The sequence below is a fragment of the Cyclopterus lumpus genome, chromosome 7 (assembly GCF_009769545.1).
Source record: "Cyclopterus lumpus isolate fCycLum1 chromosome 7, fCycLum1.pri, whole genome shotgun sequence".
Taxonomy (NCBI): domain Eukaryota; kingdom Metazoa; phylum Chordata; class Actinopteri; order Perciformes; family Cyclopteridae; genus Cyclopterus; species Cyclopterus lumpus.
Genome location: NC_046972.1, coordinates 13,154,010 through 13,171,384, shown reverse-complemented (window position 1 = coordinate 13,171,384; position 17,375 = coordinate 13,154,010). Strand labels below are relative to the sequence as shown.

The 17,375-nt window shown below is 45.0% G+C and overlaps 1 protein-coding gene across 1 annotated transcript; it reads right to left on the bottom strand.

The window, feature by feature from the left end:
* Window positions 1-32: 32 nt before the first annotated feature.
* Window positions 33-16,119, bottom strand: erbb3b (erb-b2 receptor tyrosine kinase 3b). Its single transcript, XM_034537037.1, has 28 exons — window positions 15,882-16,119; window positions 13,741-13,895; window positions 13,463-13,649; window positions 12,704-12,829; window positions 12,551-12,613; window positions 12,262-12,380; window positions 7,689-7,830; window positions 7,422-7,535; window positions 7,215-7,332; window positions 7,055-7,128; window positions 6,567-6,657; window positions 6,084-6,286; window positions 5,805-5,937; window positions 5,591-5,684; window positions 4,837-4,994; window positions 4,696-4,752; window positions 3,861-4,002; window positions 3,633-3,752; window positions 3,402-3,500; window positions 3,070-3,255; window positions 2,828-2,983; window positions 2,634-2,709; window positions 2,379-2,525; window positions 2,200-2,297; window positions 1,932-2,108; window positions 1,768-1,839; window positions 1,248-1,533; window positions 33-1,118 (listed from the first exon to the last, which is right to left on the bottom strand). Exons 1-28 carry the CDS (start codon window positions 15,958-15,960, stop codon window positions 190-192), a joined length of 4,401 nt encoding a protein of 1,466 aa, XP_034392928.1. The 5' UTR covers window positions 15,961-16,119; the 3' UTR covers window positions 33-189.
* Between the last annotated feature and the right edge of the window lie 1,256 nt (window positions 16,120-17,375).

The window sequence follows — 17,375 nt, the reverse complement described above, 5'->3', positions numbered from 1 at the left end:
GTTCCCCTCATCATCACCTAACAATGAAGACATCATATACTCTAATGTATTTTTTTTGGGATCTCATCTTTAAAAGTTTGTTAGCTGCTGCAGCTCAAATAATAATAGCTGGAAAACTTTACAAAACAACCCACATTTATGACAAGTACTAACATAACCGGTACTATGTCTACGTCCCAATCCACATTATTAGGTGCGAACAGCATCTGGCTTGAGGAACAGTCTGCTGTGCCAGTAGTCTGGGTTGTCAAATGATGTGTTGCTGCCAGGCTCCCCAATGCCAGCCAACACCTTGATGTATCCCCCAATCCCTGCACACCTGTCACTGCCCATATCCACAGAAACAGCCCTCCCCTTCAATGGGAGGTTCTGGTAGTCTGCCTGCTCCCACCCACTGGGCACCACTCCAAATCTGGTCATCTCCTCATACTCCTCCCCCATTTCACCCCCTGCTGTGAGCACATCTGGCCTAGGCATGACCATACAACTCACTTTCCCCTGAAGTGCAGGTTGTTTATTTGTGTTGTGGTATTTCTCCTCTTCCTCTTTCTCTTCCTCCTCCAGCTCTTTTTTGAACAACTCCACTATTTGGTCTGTTTCCTCTTTCTTTGCTGCGCTATTTGAAGATGTTTGACTCCCACATCTCTTCCATGCTGGATCCTCTCCCTCTATAGAGTTGGATCGTCTGATATCCATGTATTCATACCTGCCGATTCCATGAGCGGCCTCTCCTTGGTCATCCACAGCTCTGATCCCACTATCAGAGTCACCACTGAGCTGATGTTTCTCTGTGGAGTCTCTTTGTTGTGCAACTTCCTCTTCACAATCCTCATATTCTTGCTTAATGCTTACAGCTGAGATTGGTGTCAGAGTTCCCACATCTGTTGTTTCCTCTCCAGGTAAACAAGCCATAGGGGTTGGTGAGGGTAATGGTGCGGTTTTACAACAAACTGTCACTGAGGTGGCATCCGCCTGTGATAAGACGCCGCTGGTCGAGCAAAGAGGAGCACCAGACTCTTTATTCATGATTTCATACTCCTGGGAGGGATTTATTACCACAAGAGACAGATTATTCTTGAGTCTTGAGTTTCTTCGCCCAGAATGAGCGACGCTGCAGACTGTGGACAGAATGTGAGGAAGGAAGAAGATTAGGGGAGGGGGGGTAAATGATTATGTATTGGTTACTCTATCACTTACAAAACAGTCATGTAAATAATGAGATAAATCAGAATGTGTTGGTAGTTTACCTCTCTGTAGAGTAACACATGACCCAGCCAGGACGTAGCCATCGTGGTCCACCTCCTCTTCTTCCTCTGCAGATATATATGAGGATGGACTTGATGCTGACGAGAGCTTCCTGTGCCCGCTAATGGATATACGAGGAGTACTATTCTCAGAGCAAAACCTGGCCCTGTGAAGACTCCCAGTCCGTGAACCCTCCTCATGCAGCTCTGCCTCTCTGACACTCCCCCTGATCTCTGACCTCTCAGGCAGCGTCCGCACCGAGCTCAGTCGAGACCTCTGAAGCCACAGCTGAGACAGAAAAACAGAGACATGAACTGATGAAGCAGCTCATAGAAATGAATCCTATTTTACAAGGCACAAGGTGTAATATTGATTTTAATATGGTCATCGGAAAAGTCTAGTAATATTGCTGATTAAAGAGAAGCTGTTCAGAGTTACAGCTGATGATATATGTATCTCCTGTGCAATTGTAGAAATATATTTGTTTGCATCCTTGTGTGTGATTTTTTGAGTCTGTATCACCTGGCGGAAACTGTCCACAGGGCTGGGGTTCATTGGCAGGTATCCAATGGGTTCAGCCTGAGAGGTACCACTCTACAAATCAGGGAAGAAAAAGTGTTATGTGCTTGTTTCCTTTGCCTCCAATGCTCCCAAAAGAGTCTAAAATCTAAGGTGTTTTTCCTGACCCTGTAAGAATTAATCCGTGAACGAGACAGACTCCAAGATGGAGAGTGTTGGAGAGGAGGAGTAGTCAAACCATCCTCCAGTCCTTCCTCGTGTTGATCTTCCAAATCTGCCTGCAAAAGCCCTCGCTCTGATTCTCTTCGATGGATCTCGACTGAGGCAGCTTCTCCTCCTTCCGACTACAGAAATACATAGAAGCATAAAGAGTTTAATGTCTAAGTGAACAGCCAGTGGACTTAGCTTTAGAATAAATGACCATGATAACCTCACCTTGATGACAAGATATCTTGGTGGGTCTCTTGCCATGCGAGTAAAGTCACTGGCCAGCTCTTTGAAGGTCGGCCTTATATTTTCATCAATCATCCAGCCTAAAGAAAAGAAGTAAAACATGTCAGATCATAACTTTTTTTTGTTTGCGCATAATGGTTGTGATGTTTCATCATACTCACATTTTACCATGACCATGTAGACGTCTATGGTGCAGATGTGGGGCTGTGACAGGCGTTCACCCTTCTCCAGCAGACTCGGCACCTCCTGAGGCTGCACGGAAGCATACGGCTCCGCCCCGAATGACATCATCTCCCACACGGTCACCCCTGTCCAGGAAGAGAGACCCCACATTTGAATCCTGCCTGCCAGCTTTCAAGAGGAAAGTGTATTTTATTAGTACTATATAAAATGATCCACTCACACAAGCCTCTTACCATAACTCCAAACATCACTTTGATGAGTGTATCTTCGAAACAAGATGCTTTCCAGTGCCATCCATTTTATGGGTGTCTAGATTAAGTGACAAATTTAAGACATGCCATACAGATCGGTTTGTTTCCATAATTGGAGGAGACAGTGAAAGGAGACAGTGAAAACCTCTGTGAGTTATTAAATGAGTCATAACAACCTTGGTGTCAGTGTAGATGTATTTCTTGTCGTCGGGATAAAGGAGGTCTGCTACACCGTAGTCAGAAATCTGGACCTGGTAGTCGTTCTTCAGCAGGATGTTGCGGGCAGCCAGGTTCCTGTGCACCATGCAGTGCTCCTCCAGGTAGTACATACCCTGAGACACAAACATACATACAGTATATATCCGATTCAAAACATCTGGTCGCTCAAAAATATTCTGTTGCCTCATGTCGTACTTACTTTAGCAATCTGCACACACCAGTTGAGCAGGCGCTGGGGGTCCAGGCTGTTCTTGTGATGCCTAATGTGCTCCAGTAAGGAGCCCTGTGAACTAAGCTGGGTCACCAGTTGCAAACTGGGACCTGGACAGATGCCCAGCAGCCTAACGATGTAGGGATAGTCCAGGCTGCCCATGGATAGCATATGCTACACAGAGAGCAAAAACATTGTTTACTTTTCTGACTGATATGATATGTTGCATTTTGTAGGAAATGTTATATGTATGTGACATTAATTGCTATTTCTGTACTGCTATAACTTCTATCCGGAGTGTAAGAAGCTTTGATTCTCACATCAGTGATCTCGGTGAAGGTCTGTCGGCCTGAGCTATCCTGAATGGTTTTAATGGCCACAGGGATCTTCACAGTCTCTCCCTCCGGAGTCCAAACACCCTTAAATACAATTAAATGCACAGCAGCATTTACGTGAATGTGAAACTTATATTAGTTTCCTAAAATTCGAATGGCACATAAATCAGTGGATTATCAGTGGATGTGCACAAAGTCAAAGAGGTTAATAAATACCTTGTGCACTGTGCCAAAAACTCCCAAGCCAAGGGCTTTGATTTTTTTCAGCTCTGAAGGCCTCAGGATGCGGGCATGAACCTTGGTGCCTTTCTCTCCAGGACCAAGTGGCTCAAAGCTCTGCAAACAAATTCTCTCCTGATTTTTTTTTCCTCTCTAAAAAAACAAATGCATGGAGCTGTCAAAGCAAATGCAGCTTGTGCGGTTAAATGGTTTCTAAAGTCTCACCTCACCGCTCTCCAGATACCTCCTCATGGCTCTCTTGCGGCGGATGGCCAAGCCTCGGTGGTACAGCACACCCAGGAAAAACAACACCAGGCATAATATCAAGCCAGCCGGTAAACCTAAAGCTATGCCTGTGATCTGACCACTGCAGAGGGAAGCAGAGAGAGATGCTAATGTGGGGATTCAAGGTGAAGACATTAGATTCACACCAGCAAAAGCCAAAAGGTGCAGATGTGATTGGTACGAAATATTGCGTGAAACAAAAGAATCCAATTGGGGAACAGTGTATTTGTCAAATCCTTGCTATTTGATATAGTGTCGAGTTTAGCTGACTTTTACATCACATTTCAGTTTTTTCATTAGTTTTGTGAAAATTCTGTAGGATATAACAATAATAATATCAAAGGTTACCGGCTTAGATGAGCACACTAGCTGGCAGCACTCAAATAAGATATATGTACAACATGTGCACATTGTAATTGAATAGTTTTACATGTTTGTATACATAACTATTAGTAATAGAAAGAAGCATAGGATTGCAGCGATTTAGTTTATCACTCTCCTTGCTTGGCCAGGGAAGATGGAAGATGGGACAGAAGCAAAAAGGCTAATTTTCTAAATATAAATATTTTTTCTTATACTTTTATGTCCAGTTGTAGTTTCAACTTCAGAATCTTTATGTATGTCTGAATAAAGCTAATGTCTAAAAGTGAGGTTCAGGTGTGCAGTTTGTGTTAAGTTAATAGGTGTCTCAATTGCTCAATTGTATTGAGTTGTGGATAGATCACACACACTGCAGTGTAGTGCTTCATATTCACCAGCAGAGGGAAACACTCACCTGCTAACTGTCAGTCTAGCTGCCTCCAAACAATCATTTAATCCTGGGCCAGAGCATCTGTAAAGGATAAACACATCATTGATTTGATCATTGTTACACCTCCACAGATGATACACAGACATCATTTGGTTCCAGTCTCACCCCTGTGTGCAGTTATGGTGACATGGTTCACAGTGACCTTCCCTGTTGGGGTATTTGAAGATCAGTCCTCTCTGTCCATCATTTACACCAGTAGGACAAAAGGACATGCAGTAAGGACCATCTCGAAGGTTGGTGCATGCCATACACTTGTCTGCACCCTAATAAAGAAAGACCCATATGGGAGAAGCTGAGACACATCATAGGTATATATAACTATGGGGAGGCATTGAAACCTGTAATTAACCAAGACACAGAATACATGATTAAGACCATTGGCTACTACATATGATTTTAAATATAATGGGCAGGAAGTGGCAGAGAGCCAATACAAAATGTATAAATGGAAGAGAGCAGCGATCACTTCAGCATTTTGTTGAGATTTGTTGCAGATTTTGGGCCGAAGGTGTCACAAGAGCATCAAAGGAATACAGTTGTTTGAAAGACACACATACAATTTCGTTCAATAATATTTTCTTATCATGCAGGGCACATATTAGCTCATGTCTAGACAGTATTAACATTACTGTACAAAGGTTTTTGAGCTTGGGTTCAGAGATGGGAAGAGAGACTAAAACTATAAAAAAGACAAGAATAGGATTTTAAGGGAGACACGTTCATTCCCAGAGGGAATCATGCCCTCGTAATGTAGTAAAGGTATAAATGAAAAACATTATTATTGGATAATTAGCCAAATGCAAGTGAAAATGCATACAAAGACATTGGGCCACAGTGTACTATCAAAGAAAGTGATTACCAGTCCAGTACAGCTGGATGTCCCACTCTGAGGTTTGCATTCTGGATGACAGGCAACACACTCGCCATCAGAGCCTGCAAATTCCCTTGGAGCTCTGGGGAAACAATATTCAAATAAATATATGATCAGATAAAAGCAATGCAACCAACACAAAAGCAACACAAGTAAGAATATCAACACACACATGTATCTACTGACACACATGTATACTGACCCGGTGTGGAAATTACAGCTCGCCACACATGTGCCGTCTCTCCTGTAGTTCCTACAGGAGACACACTGGTCGGGCCCCGGGCCCCAGCAACCTGAGTCTGAACACAGCGGGTCACACACATGGCCCTCTGCAACTGCACACACACAAATGTGACAAAAACATCAGCAAACTGATGAATACAATGTAGGTGGACTTAATTAGTCAGATAATCAATATAGACATTGATAAGAGTGTATAGTATATATTATAGATTATAGAGATATTATTTCTGTCTCTCACCACACTCTGCCAGTGGCCTGTTGTTGTTGAAGTTGTTGACTCGAACTCTGCGGCCCCTGAACATCTGCGGCCAGTTTACTGTGTGGTGGTAACAGAGGTTGGCATTCTGACTGATGTACGCACTGCCATCACTGATTTCCCGGAGAGAGCGCAGGCCCAGTGAGGTAAGAGTGTGGATGTGCATCACCATCAGAGAAAAATGCCTTTGGTTGGAAGAACACAGGGGACACAGACAAAAAGAAAGGGAAAAAATACATTTAAGTTAGCTATTATGTATATTGCGAATGTCAAAAGATTCCTTGCAGCATGTTTAATGTAACTTTACATTTTAACAGCGTTAATATCATTTGAATATCTGCTCTTAGAAGAAAATCTTGTTGATACATTATTTGTTTTATCCTCGGATTTTACTGATTTACATCTATTTCCTCTGGGCTTCAACTGACACATTAACAAACATCAGTGTGTGTAAAAAAGTCTTACTTGTAGAGAGACCTCCCTTGAATGGTTGTGAGACTCGAAAAAACCGACAGGTCATTGAGTTCTTTGGGCCACGACTGGATGTTCAGGATATCTGACAATCAAACACCGTGAAAACATTTAAACATAAAGACTGCAAAGGTATTTAGATTGTTTTAGGCCATTAATAGCATATTGCACGATTATTTTTCCAGATTATACCATGGAAAATGAATTGGTGATAGCTGTGGGGAACAGCAAACACACTCTGCTGTTATGTATCCAAGACTTATTTCTCTTTCCTGTATTTCTACAGCTGTAGTACCAAGTGACTGAATGTAACAAGAATACTGAGCTGTATCGAAAGAATATAACATTATACTTTAATTTAATTAAAAACAAGGTTTTCCACCAGGAAACCAGGATCACCTTCAAGTTAAAGTTGCTATAACATGTAAAACAATAACCAAGCACTGTGATCCATAATTAGCACCAACAAAGTTTATACAAACCTGTTATTTCTCTGACGGTACGAAACACTTCCAGCTTTTTGGCATCCAGGGCCGGTATGTCTTTAAAGTCATCTCTAGGAACAATACAAACACTCAATATGAACACGCTGACTGTACATAGCTGCCACCAGTGATGCTTCAGGCAGGTGAGACCATTTACCCGAGAATCCCCGTGACCAGGAAGTGAAGGCTGCCCTGGATCTTGGTGCAGTTGATGAAGCTGTCGATGTTGCTGGAGTCCACCGTCTGTCGATGCTCAGCGCCAGTGCCTTCACACACTACAGGAATGACCAAGCGCCATCTTAAGCTTTGATGACAGACAAATATACTCAATGTAAGAAGTGGAAAGTACATGTATAGTGCCAACCTTTTGGGCAGAGTCCACTGCAGAGCTCACACTGCTTCTGGCCGCCTCTCTCCACCTCCATCTTGTCTGGTGGACAAACGCTCACACAGGAGCTATCGTCCACCACGAAATTGGCTACAAGGAGCGAGACAACAAAAAAAGAAAGATTACTATGACACAGGTGTCTTAATTTCAGGAAGGCTAGTTAAAGTATTTTCCACATTTCACGGAAAGTAACCAGACAACACGTTGAGGATACAAACACATGAACAAGTACAGGGCACTCACTGGGACACTGGGAGACACAGATGGATCCGTACTGGTACTTGGCATTAGGGTTGGTGTCCATTTGAAACGTCTGCTTGTTGTAGATCAAAGTCTGCGGACACTGGGGCACACAGGCTCCAGAGTCGTTGAAATGCCGACATGCCTAGACACACACACACACACACAAACACACACACACACACACACACACACACACACACACACACAGACACACATATAACCGTGGTTTACATGTTTTCGCTCAAATAATACAAATAATTTCTGTGAAATATGAGTGTTTTCCATAACATATGATAATACAATAAAACATTAGTATTAGCATTTAGTATATTTTAGTCTGTCTCAACAACTATTTTTTGGATCGTCATTCAATCTTGGACAGATGTTTATGGGCCCAGAGGATGAATCTTACAGATCTGTTGACCTTTCCCCGAGCATTATAAACAGGTGGACATTTTTTACTTTTAATTAAATGTGTCAATAACTATTGGATGGAGCTGTGCAATTTTGGTGCACATACTTGGTGCTCCTTCGGATAAATTGTACTAAGGGAAATTATTCTCGGACCTTTCATCTAATCAAATTTGGTATTTGTCATTTATGTACATTGTGTTTAGAGCTTGTTAGCATATGCTAATGTACTAAACTAAGATAGGAAACATGGCTGCCATTATACCTGCATGTCAGCATGTTAGCATTGTCGTTGTAAGCATGCGAAAAGTTCATAATTAGCTCAAGGCCCTGATGTGAGTAGAACCTCACAGCTTCTAACATGGCTGGCTAAATTATTGTACTCACAAGATATATTGATAGAAAATCAAACCCGGAAAACACATAAGTTAATGTTTCAAAAATAATAATATCAACTTGTTTCTGTTCGGGAGCTGCTCCAAATATCAGATGAACCATCAAAAATAGAGTTTAAAAACAGTTCATGTGCACAACTGTATTACCGTACATTGACAACACCACCAAAAATAAAATGGTTTTGGTGTTAGAAAATTTCAAGTGTCTGCAAGTAGACATAATTAAGATAATTAAACACAAACAAGACTATATTATCCATCCATCCATCCATCCATTATCACCCGCTTATCCGGGGTCGGGTCGCGGTGGCAGCAGGTTCAGCAGGCCGACCCAGGCTTCCCTCTCACCCGCAGCACTTTCCAGCTCATTCTGGGGGATCCCGAGGCGTTCCAAGGCCAGCCGGGAGATATAATCCCTCCAGCGTGTCCTCGGTCTTCCCCGGGGCCTCCTACCAGTTGGACGTGCCCGGAAAACCTCTAATGGGAGGCGTCCAGGAGGCATCCTAACTAGATGCCCGAACCACCTCAGCTGACTCCTTTCGACACGAAGGAGCAGCGACTCGACTCCAAGCTCCCCCCTGATGTCCGAGCTCCTTACCCTATCTCTAAGGCTGAGCCCGGCCACCCTACGGAGGAAGCTCATTTCGGCCGCTTGTATCCGAGATCTCGTTCTTTCGGTCACGACCCAGAGTTCGTGACCATAGGTGAGGGTTGGAACGTAGACCGACCAGTAAATGGAGAGCTTTGCCTTCCGGCTCAGCTCCCTCTTCACTAAGACGGACCGGTACAGCGCCTGTTTTACTGCTGCAGCCGCACCGATCCGCCTATCGATCTCCCGCTCCACCTTACCCTCACTCGTGAACAAGACCCCGAGATACTTGAACTCCTTCGCTTGGGGTAGGCAGTTTGCCCCCACCTGGAGGGAGCTATCCGCCGGTTTCCGGCAGAGCACCATGGCCTCAGATTTGGAGGTGCTAACTCTCATCCCTGCCGCTTCGCACTCGGCTGCAAAACGCCCCAGTGAATGCTGGAGGTCACGGTCCGAGGAGGCAAACAGGACCACATCATCCGCAAACAGCAGAGAGGCGATCCCGAGACTCCCGAACCGGATCCTCTCCGCCCCCTGGCTGCGCCTAGATATCCTGTCCATGAAGGTCACGAACAGGACCGGTGATAAAGGGCAGCCCTGGCGGAGGCCAACACCCACCGGGAACGTGTCTGACTTACTACCGAGGAGACGAACACAGCTCCTACTGCAGGCATACAGAGACCGGATGGCCCGTGCCAACGGGTCCGGCACCCCATACTCCCGCAGCACCCCCCACAAAAACCCCCGAGGGACCCGGTCGAAAGCCTTCTCCAGGTCTACAAAGCACATGTAAACTGGTTGGGCAAACTCCCAGGACCCCTCCAGTAATCTTGCGAGGGTAAAGAGCTGGTCCACTGTTCCACGACCGGGACGGAATCCGCACTGTTCGTCCTGAATCTGAGGTTCGACAAGCGGTCGGAGCCTCCTCTCCAGCACCCTGGCATAAGCTTTTCCCGGGAGGCTGAGCAGTGTGATACCACGATAGTTCGAGCACACTCTCCGGTCCCCCTTCTTGAAGATGGGAACCACCACCCCGGTCTGCCAGTCCATGGGCACTGTTCCCGACCCCCATGCGACACTGAAAAGGCGTGTCAACCAAGACAGCCCAACAATGTCCAGCGCTTTCAGCATCTCAGGGCGGATCTCATCCACCCCTGGCGCCTTGCCACCAAGGAGCTTTTTGACTACCTTAGCGACCTCTGCCAGGGATATGGGTGAATCCACCCCAAAGTCTTCCGGCGCTGCCCCCTCTCCGGGGGACATGTTGGCCGGGTTTAGGAGTTCCTCAAAGTGCTCTTTCCACCGCCCGACGATGTCCCCAGTCCGGGTCAGCAGTTCCCCCCCCCTGCTGAGAACAGCCTGGGGTAGACCCTGCTTTCCCTTCCTGAGCCGTCGGATGGTTTGCCAGAACTTCCTTGAGGCCAACCGAAAGTCCTTCTCCATGGCCTCCCCGAACTCCTCCCATGCCCGAGTTTTAGCCTCCGCGACCATCGTCGCTGCAGCCCTTTTGGCCCGCCGGTACCCGTCAGCTGCTTCAGGAGACCCCTGGGCCAGCCAGGCCCGAAAGGCCTCCTTCTTCAGTTTGACGGCTACCCTCACCCCCGGTGTCCACCACCGGGTTCTAGGGTTGCCGCCACGACAGGCACCGATGACCTTCCGGCAACAGCCCCGAGCAGCTGCGTCCACAATAGAGGCTTTGAACAAGGTCCACTCGGATTCCATGTCCCCAGCCTCCCTCGGGATTTGTGAGAAGTTCTTCCGGAGGTGGGAGTTGAAGACCTCCCGGACAGGATCCTCTGCCAGACGTTCCCAGTTCACCCTCACTACACGTTTGGGCTTGCCAGGTCTCTCTAGCCGAGTCCCCCGCCATCTGATCCAACTCACCACCAGGTGGTGATCAGTTGACAGCTCTGCTCCTCTCTTCACCCGAGTGTCCAAGACATACGGCCGCAGATCAGATGATACGATTACAAAGTCGATCATTGATCTCCGGCCTAAGGTGTTCTGGTACCAGGTACACTTATGAGCCACCTTATGTTCGAACATGGTGTTCGTTATGGACAAACTGTGGCTAGCACAGAAGTCCAACAACAAAACACCATTCGGGTTCAGATCGGGCAAGCCGTTCCTCCCAATCACGCCCCGCCAGGTTTCTCTGTCATTGCCCACGTGAGCGTTGAAGTCTCCCAGGAGAACTATGGAGTCGGCAGGCGGCGCCCTTTCCAGGACCCCTCCCACCGACTCCAAGAAGGCCGGATACTCCGAGATGCTGTTCGGTGCATAAGCACAAACAACAGTCAGAGCCTTACTCCCCGCAACCCATAGGCGCAGGGAGGCGACCCTCTCGTTCCCCGGGGAAAACTCCAACACAGCGGCGCTCAGCCGGGGGCTCGTGAGTATCCCCACTCCCGCCCGGCGCCTCTCACCCCGGGCAACTCCAGAAAAGGACAAAGTCCAACCCTTCTCCAGGAGCTTGGTTCCAGAGCCCATGCTGTGCGTGGAGGTGAGCCCAACTATATCTAGCTGGTACCGCTCCACCTCCTGCACCAGCTCCGGCTCTTTCCCCGCTAGTGAGGTGACGTTCCACATCCCTAGAGCTAGTCTATGCTGCCGGCGATCGGCCCGCCCAGGTCTCCCGCCTGGCCCGCCGCCCGGTCTACATAGCACCCGACCCCGATAATTCTCCCTGCGGGTGGTGGGTCCACAGGGTGACTGCTGCTCCATGTTGTTCTTTCGGGCTGAGCCCGACCGGGCCCCATGGGCGAAAGCCCGGCCACCAGACGCTCGCCGACGAGCTCCCCTCCTGGGTCTGGCTCCGGGAGGGTGCCCCGGTTTCCCTTGTCCGGGCAAGGTGGCTACAATAGAGACTATATTACTCTAACAAAAAACAATAGCTGCCTAGAAGATGGGAATTGAATCAAAAGAGCTTGCATAGTTTGTAATTGGATAACATCCACCTGTAAAGTCCTTAAAACCATTGACTTTCGAGAAGTTATCTTACAATAGAAACAATTCTGGAAGCAAATGAGGATGCAAAGTATTTTTTTACATAACAGGCAAAACAGTTTGAACAAATATTTATTTTTAGCTTCCATTGTTACTGAAGAATGAAAAACCTACTGTATAATGTTTGCAAAGACGGCCTTTGTCTTCATTATATAAAATATGGAGTACTTACAAAACAATCCACATCCAGAGGGCCTTTACATCCCGCTGCACATTCTATGTGACAGCAGTCCCTGGGGCTCGTCCCGAAACATCGACCGTTACACTGTGGGGCGCACACCGTCTTAGTCACTGAGACACACAAGAGAAACGGGTTGAACAGAGCTCACCAATGTGCATGTGTGTGTGTCTGTCTGTGTGTATTTCTGTATATGAAGACAGACAGTCAGTGAGGAGAAAAAAGGAGGAGAGAGATAAAACAGAAACAGCAAATCAGAGAAACAGAACAATTTGGCACTCACAGATCTGACATTGGTCCTCATTTGGGCCCCAGCAGTAATCTCCGCAAGATTCGTGGCATGGGCCTGACAGAAGGAAAGAGAGGCCGTACATATAAGAGGGAGTATCTTGAGATAATTTGGGGATATGTGAAATAGGACTAACCCAACACCAACCTCGCTCTCCATTGTGCTGGATGTCAATTGGAGCACTATTGTCACTGATGATATCTCGCCAGAAGATCCAGGGGGCATAACTCAGGTACTTGTTGTTGATAATTTGCACTCCTCCCTCCAGAATCTCTGTGAAGAAATAGATATAATTGTTACAGAGAGAGTGCAGGCAGGATGTCCTTTAACACTTTAGATTGCAGCCCACACATTACAATGTAAGCACTTTTTACATACTGGGTAAAATATAAAACAAGTATACAACGGGTACAAGATGAACAGGCAATAAAGGACCTACAACTTTTTCATATTACATAGTTGGAAGGTACAGACTTAGTCACATAGACTAGACTGAGCCTAGAGTCTGAATATCTGCTGTGAAAAAGGCCTCTTAGATAAAGTGCTATACCAGGATGTCAAGGACTTGGTGAATGGAAAGAGGGGAGACTAGAGCTCCTATAAATAGTTGGTATACCACTTAAGAAGACATGAAGATTAGCTGACTATGAGGATAATGGGAGATTGGGATTATTTTCACTAATTGTTCCAATACTTTTGTCTTGCCATTCTGTAACTGTCAACATCTTTGTTTCTCTGCACATTTTTATATTTCTTTGGACACAACTTAAATAAGTGTACATAGAAAAACAGCAAAGCACAACCTGCATTTTTGTTTCAGTCTCATAATCTTAAAAGCACATTTCACACCTTGCATATAGGAAATCTTTGGTCCATGCTTGTGTTTTCTCGATCAACCCTCTTTACCTGTCAGATTCGCGAGCCCCAGCTGCCGCAGGCCGTTGGAGCCGTCCTTGGGGTAGTTAAAGAAGACAGAGAGAGCAAAGCGTCTCTCATAAAGGCTGTTTCCTCTGATGACCCGTAGTTGCCCCAGAGGAATCTCCTGAAAGTGGTTCATGGCAATGAGGACATAGCCAGTCACCTCGCGGATTTCCTGGAGGGAAAAATAAGAAGCACACTTCTCTACACCTTGTATATAGAAATCCGTTGAAAGACAAGGCAGAGAGAAAGGGGGTGATTTTTACCTTGAGGAAGGAGAAGTCCCAGCAACTCTCAATCTGTGTGATCTCCAGGTTTCCCATGATGATCTCACAGCCATCATACCGGTCCTTAATCAAGTTGTACTGGATCTCCTGAGAACCTGTGGAGCTCAGTCCGTTCTGCGTACCAGGACACACCACTGACAAACATACACAGAGAAGAGAGACGAAGAGTACTCTATAGTATAAAGGGTGATTTAGGAACAGGTGAAGAGAACCTTGGGTCAATGTGTCACTTGTGTTAGACCATGTCAGTGGTTCTGTATCCTTTGCTTATTTACTGCACATCCAGGCTGAATCACATGCACTTAACATCACATTTGAATCACTTGCAAACTATGCCCTTGTGTTTTTTTATGGATTTTGGTGTCTGGTTTCTGTTCACTTCTGTAACGCTTGAAGATAAATTAGAAGAAAGCATTTTGAGATGTGTAATCCAACACAGTGAACATCAAGTCTGTATCATGTTTTGTCAGTGTTATCATTGCAAAATAATGCGTTGCATTACAGTCCAACGGTTATGTGATTTTGACAAAGAATAATGTAGTCTATGTGCATTTCATAATTCAGCAAGTTGCTGTCTGCTGATTTATTTTGATACCATACAGACACGTATGGAAACAAATGGTAGCTTGGAATGGTACAAATAACACAAAACATAAAATGCAGTTGAAAATGATTGGCAAAGCGAAAGGAGCTAAAAGCAAAGACACTACTGTGGTCCTGTGAAGGTGAACAAAAGGGTGGCTATATGAGTGCAAGGGTTATATTGTGCAGCATGTACTGTATAGGCTTGGTCTTCTTGATACTGTGTGTGCTGCTGTTTTTGCTGGAGAGTTTGATGGGAAGTGCAGTAATACAGGCAGGCTGTAACCCTGGTACATGGAGCAGTGTCCGGCCTGGGGCTGATCCAGTGGAGGTTGAGGGAGAGGGGCTTTTCTCAGACAAAGTTCCTCATTGTGACAAAGCTATAAATGTGGACAGTGTGTCCCAGTGACTGGAGAGTGATGTAGTGACAGACAGTGCTTCTGTGTGTGTGTGCATGTGCATATGTATGTGAGTGTCTGAGGGGTCTGCGTTGCTGAGATCATACCAACAGACAATGGGTCTTGTGTGAGTAGGACTTTCTGGCAGAGGGAAGGGAAAAATGATGAACGTGAGGAGGATTGCACACTATTTCGTACTCATCAACAAAAACTGTGGAGCTTGCGCTTTATGTGCAAACACTAAACACCTGCAGCTGTCAACACAACTTACCTTTCCTGTCTTTACTGGGAACAAGCAGAGGTATAAACCAGAATCTTCCAGCTACACTGAAGTGAAGTTGACCACCTCCATAAACAACCTTTTAGGCTTGTTGCGTGGGTTTTTTATGGAAAACTGCACGTTGACAGATGACTAGCGTATCCCATATCTTTGCACACATACTAATTTCTTCACGGGTATCTTAAGAAAACATAGAATAGAAGTGGAATGCTCAGTTCATCTTGGGGAGTTGCATGATACTTCTGGCCATTACATTCATTAAACTCATGCATGCACAAAACATGCACAACACACAGCTACACCTACTTTTGAGAAGAACATTTGTGATTTTCAGCTAAACAAAACAATCATCTACAGATTGCATGTTATAACATGAACAGGACCAATTGTTCACAGTAGCTTTTTACAACCGGGATCATTGCCATGCACGCTATTTTGTCTCCACCAGGGCATTAGTGTTGCTGCCAACCATCACTAGCAGAATATAAAGTGGCGATGTATTGCTGCATTAAGTGCCTTGATGAGAGCCCAGCAAAAAAGCTCCCAATGAGGATGTTGAGAATGTTGTGTGGTTTGAGAGAAGGGAAAGAAGAGATGAGGGTTAATAGTTTATCAAATGTAGCCCCTTAACCTCTGACAAGTCCAGATGGCTTCCATGTTAATTACTCTATTCTATCATATTATTACATATATGTAGTTACATACCATGTTAGAAGTTGTGACAATTCAAGGCAGGCAAATGCTGAGGAGTAACTACCAACAGCTGAATTCAAATAGGAACATGTTATATAATAATAATAATAATAATACATTGATTAAATAATGCCAATTAAAACAGGCATATAATAAAATCACCTTACCTTCGTGGGTTTGGGATGCTGCTGTTTGTAGCCACCATAATAATGCCACACTCAGTAATATGACTCTCCACTTGATCATGTTGATGTGAAATCTTTTTTGTGAGATATGATCATATCACACACGTTTAGATAGTCCTACGAGGAGCCAATGTCATGCAGTACGGATCAAAATAAAAATGAATAGTCAGGTCCCACGCTCTGTCTCTGACAGATGGAAAAATAGGACAAATGCAGCTCCTTCTATAAGACTTTGCACTAAACATTAGTAATAAGAACAGAGAAATCGCGCCAATTGCAAAACTAACAACAACAACGAACAAGTGGCAGTTCATCTTGACGCTGGGATTCCCCTCCCACCTCAGAGACGAGTGATTGGCCAGGAGCCTGATATATTCACCAATCAGAGGTTGGTCCGTCATTTTCTTTTGTATGAGCTGCTGCCTCAATTGTTGCCATGCGCATCCAAACAATTACATCCTGTTAGATTCAGGCGGAATAGAGATTGTTTTTATTATTTTATTTTAAAACTCATTTGGCCCCTATAGGTAAGATAAAGCTGAATAACTTTTAAATGAATGTACTTTTACCTTTAATATGCCAAGTTGACTACATTTGTGTATGACTTGATTCTAAAAAAGCAACTTAAACTTTGACAAACAAAGGTTTGTGATCTAAATATTTTTGCGTGCGCACCAGTTTTAACACCATGTACCCTATATGTCTCTTTATGTGCAGTTATTTTGGTTTCATGTTGTCAGCTGCATGAGGAAGCCGTACTGTGGCTCCCAGTCAGCAGCCCAGTGCTGAGTGGCTGCACTGTCTTCCCTGTAAAGAGCAGTATTGTCCCCTCAGCCCTAAACTGGTTAATCACCTCTTTGATGCATATATGGAGCGGCCTTTCACAATGGGGCACATTGTCAGATGGTCATTTGACTCCTGAACCCAAAACAAGAAGAAGCTTAATTTGATAAAATGGCCTCAGAGCAGACAAGATTCCTGAACATGAAACTAGGAGTGGAATGGTAACATCTCACTAGTGGATGAATATCAGTAACTGACCTGTTAATCTTATTTTGTGTGAGAAAGAGCGAACTAGTTGCTGTTTGTATGGAAGAATCCCCCTGTGGGAATTTGTATTATAGTGAGACTAGCCAATCATGTTGCATGGTTCAAGTACACATTAATTATCCTTACATCAGCCTGTACTATTAAGTAGTTGAACTCAAAACTGCCCTCCCAGTCCAGCAGGAGGAGACAGAGTCTAAGGATTGGTGCTCAGCTACTAGAGCTTCTGCAGGGCCTGTGGGAGGTGAACTCTCAGCCAGTGTTTGCACCTACATGGCAATTTTATTTGATTAGTCTTTGACCCAAACATTGTATTATAAACTCTATTAATAAAATGATCAGCTGAGATGTGTTCACTTGCCTGTTGAATGATGGAAAACTTGACAGAGCAACAATACTCATTAAGTTGAAAGATTTTTTGTGTAAAGA

Excerpts from the sequence above, each read along its gene's own strand:
- erbb3b (XM_034537037.1), bottom strand. The coding sequence starts at position 15,960 with ATGATCAAGTGGAGAGTCATATTACTGAGTGTGGCATTATTATGGTGG. Across the intron at positions 7,536-7,688 it reads CTGTGTCTCCCAGTGTCCCA|CCAATTTCGTGGTGGACGAT; the intron begins GTGAGTGCCCTG and ends CGCTCCTTGTAG. Across the intron at positions 2,109-2,199 it reads CAAGATATCTTGTCATCAAG|TCGGAAGGAGGAGAAGCTGC; the intron begins GTGAGGTTATCA and ends GTATTTCTGTAG.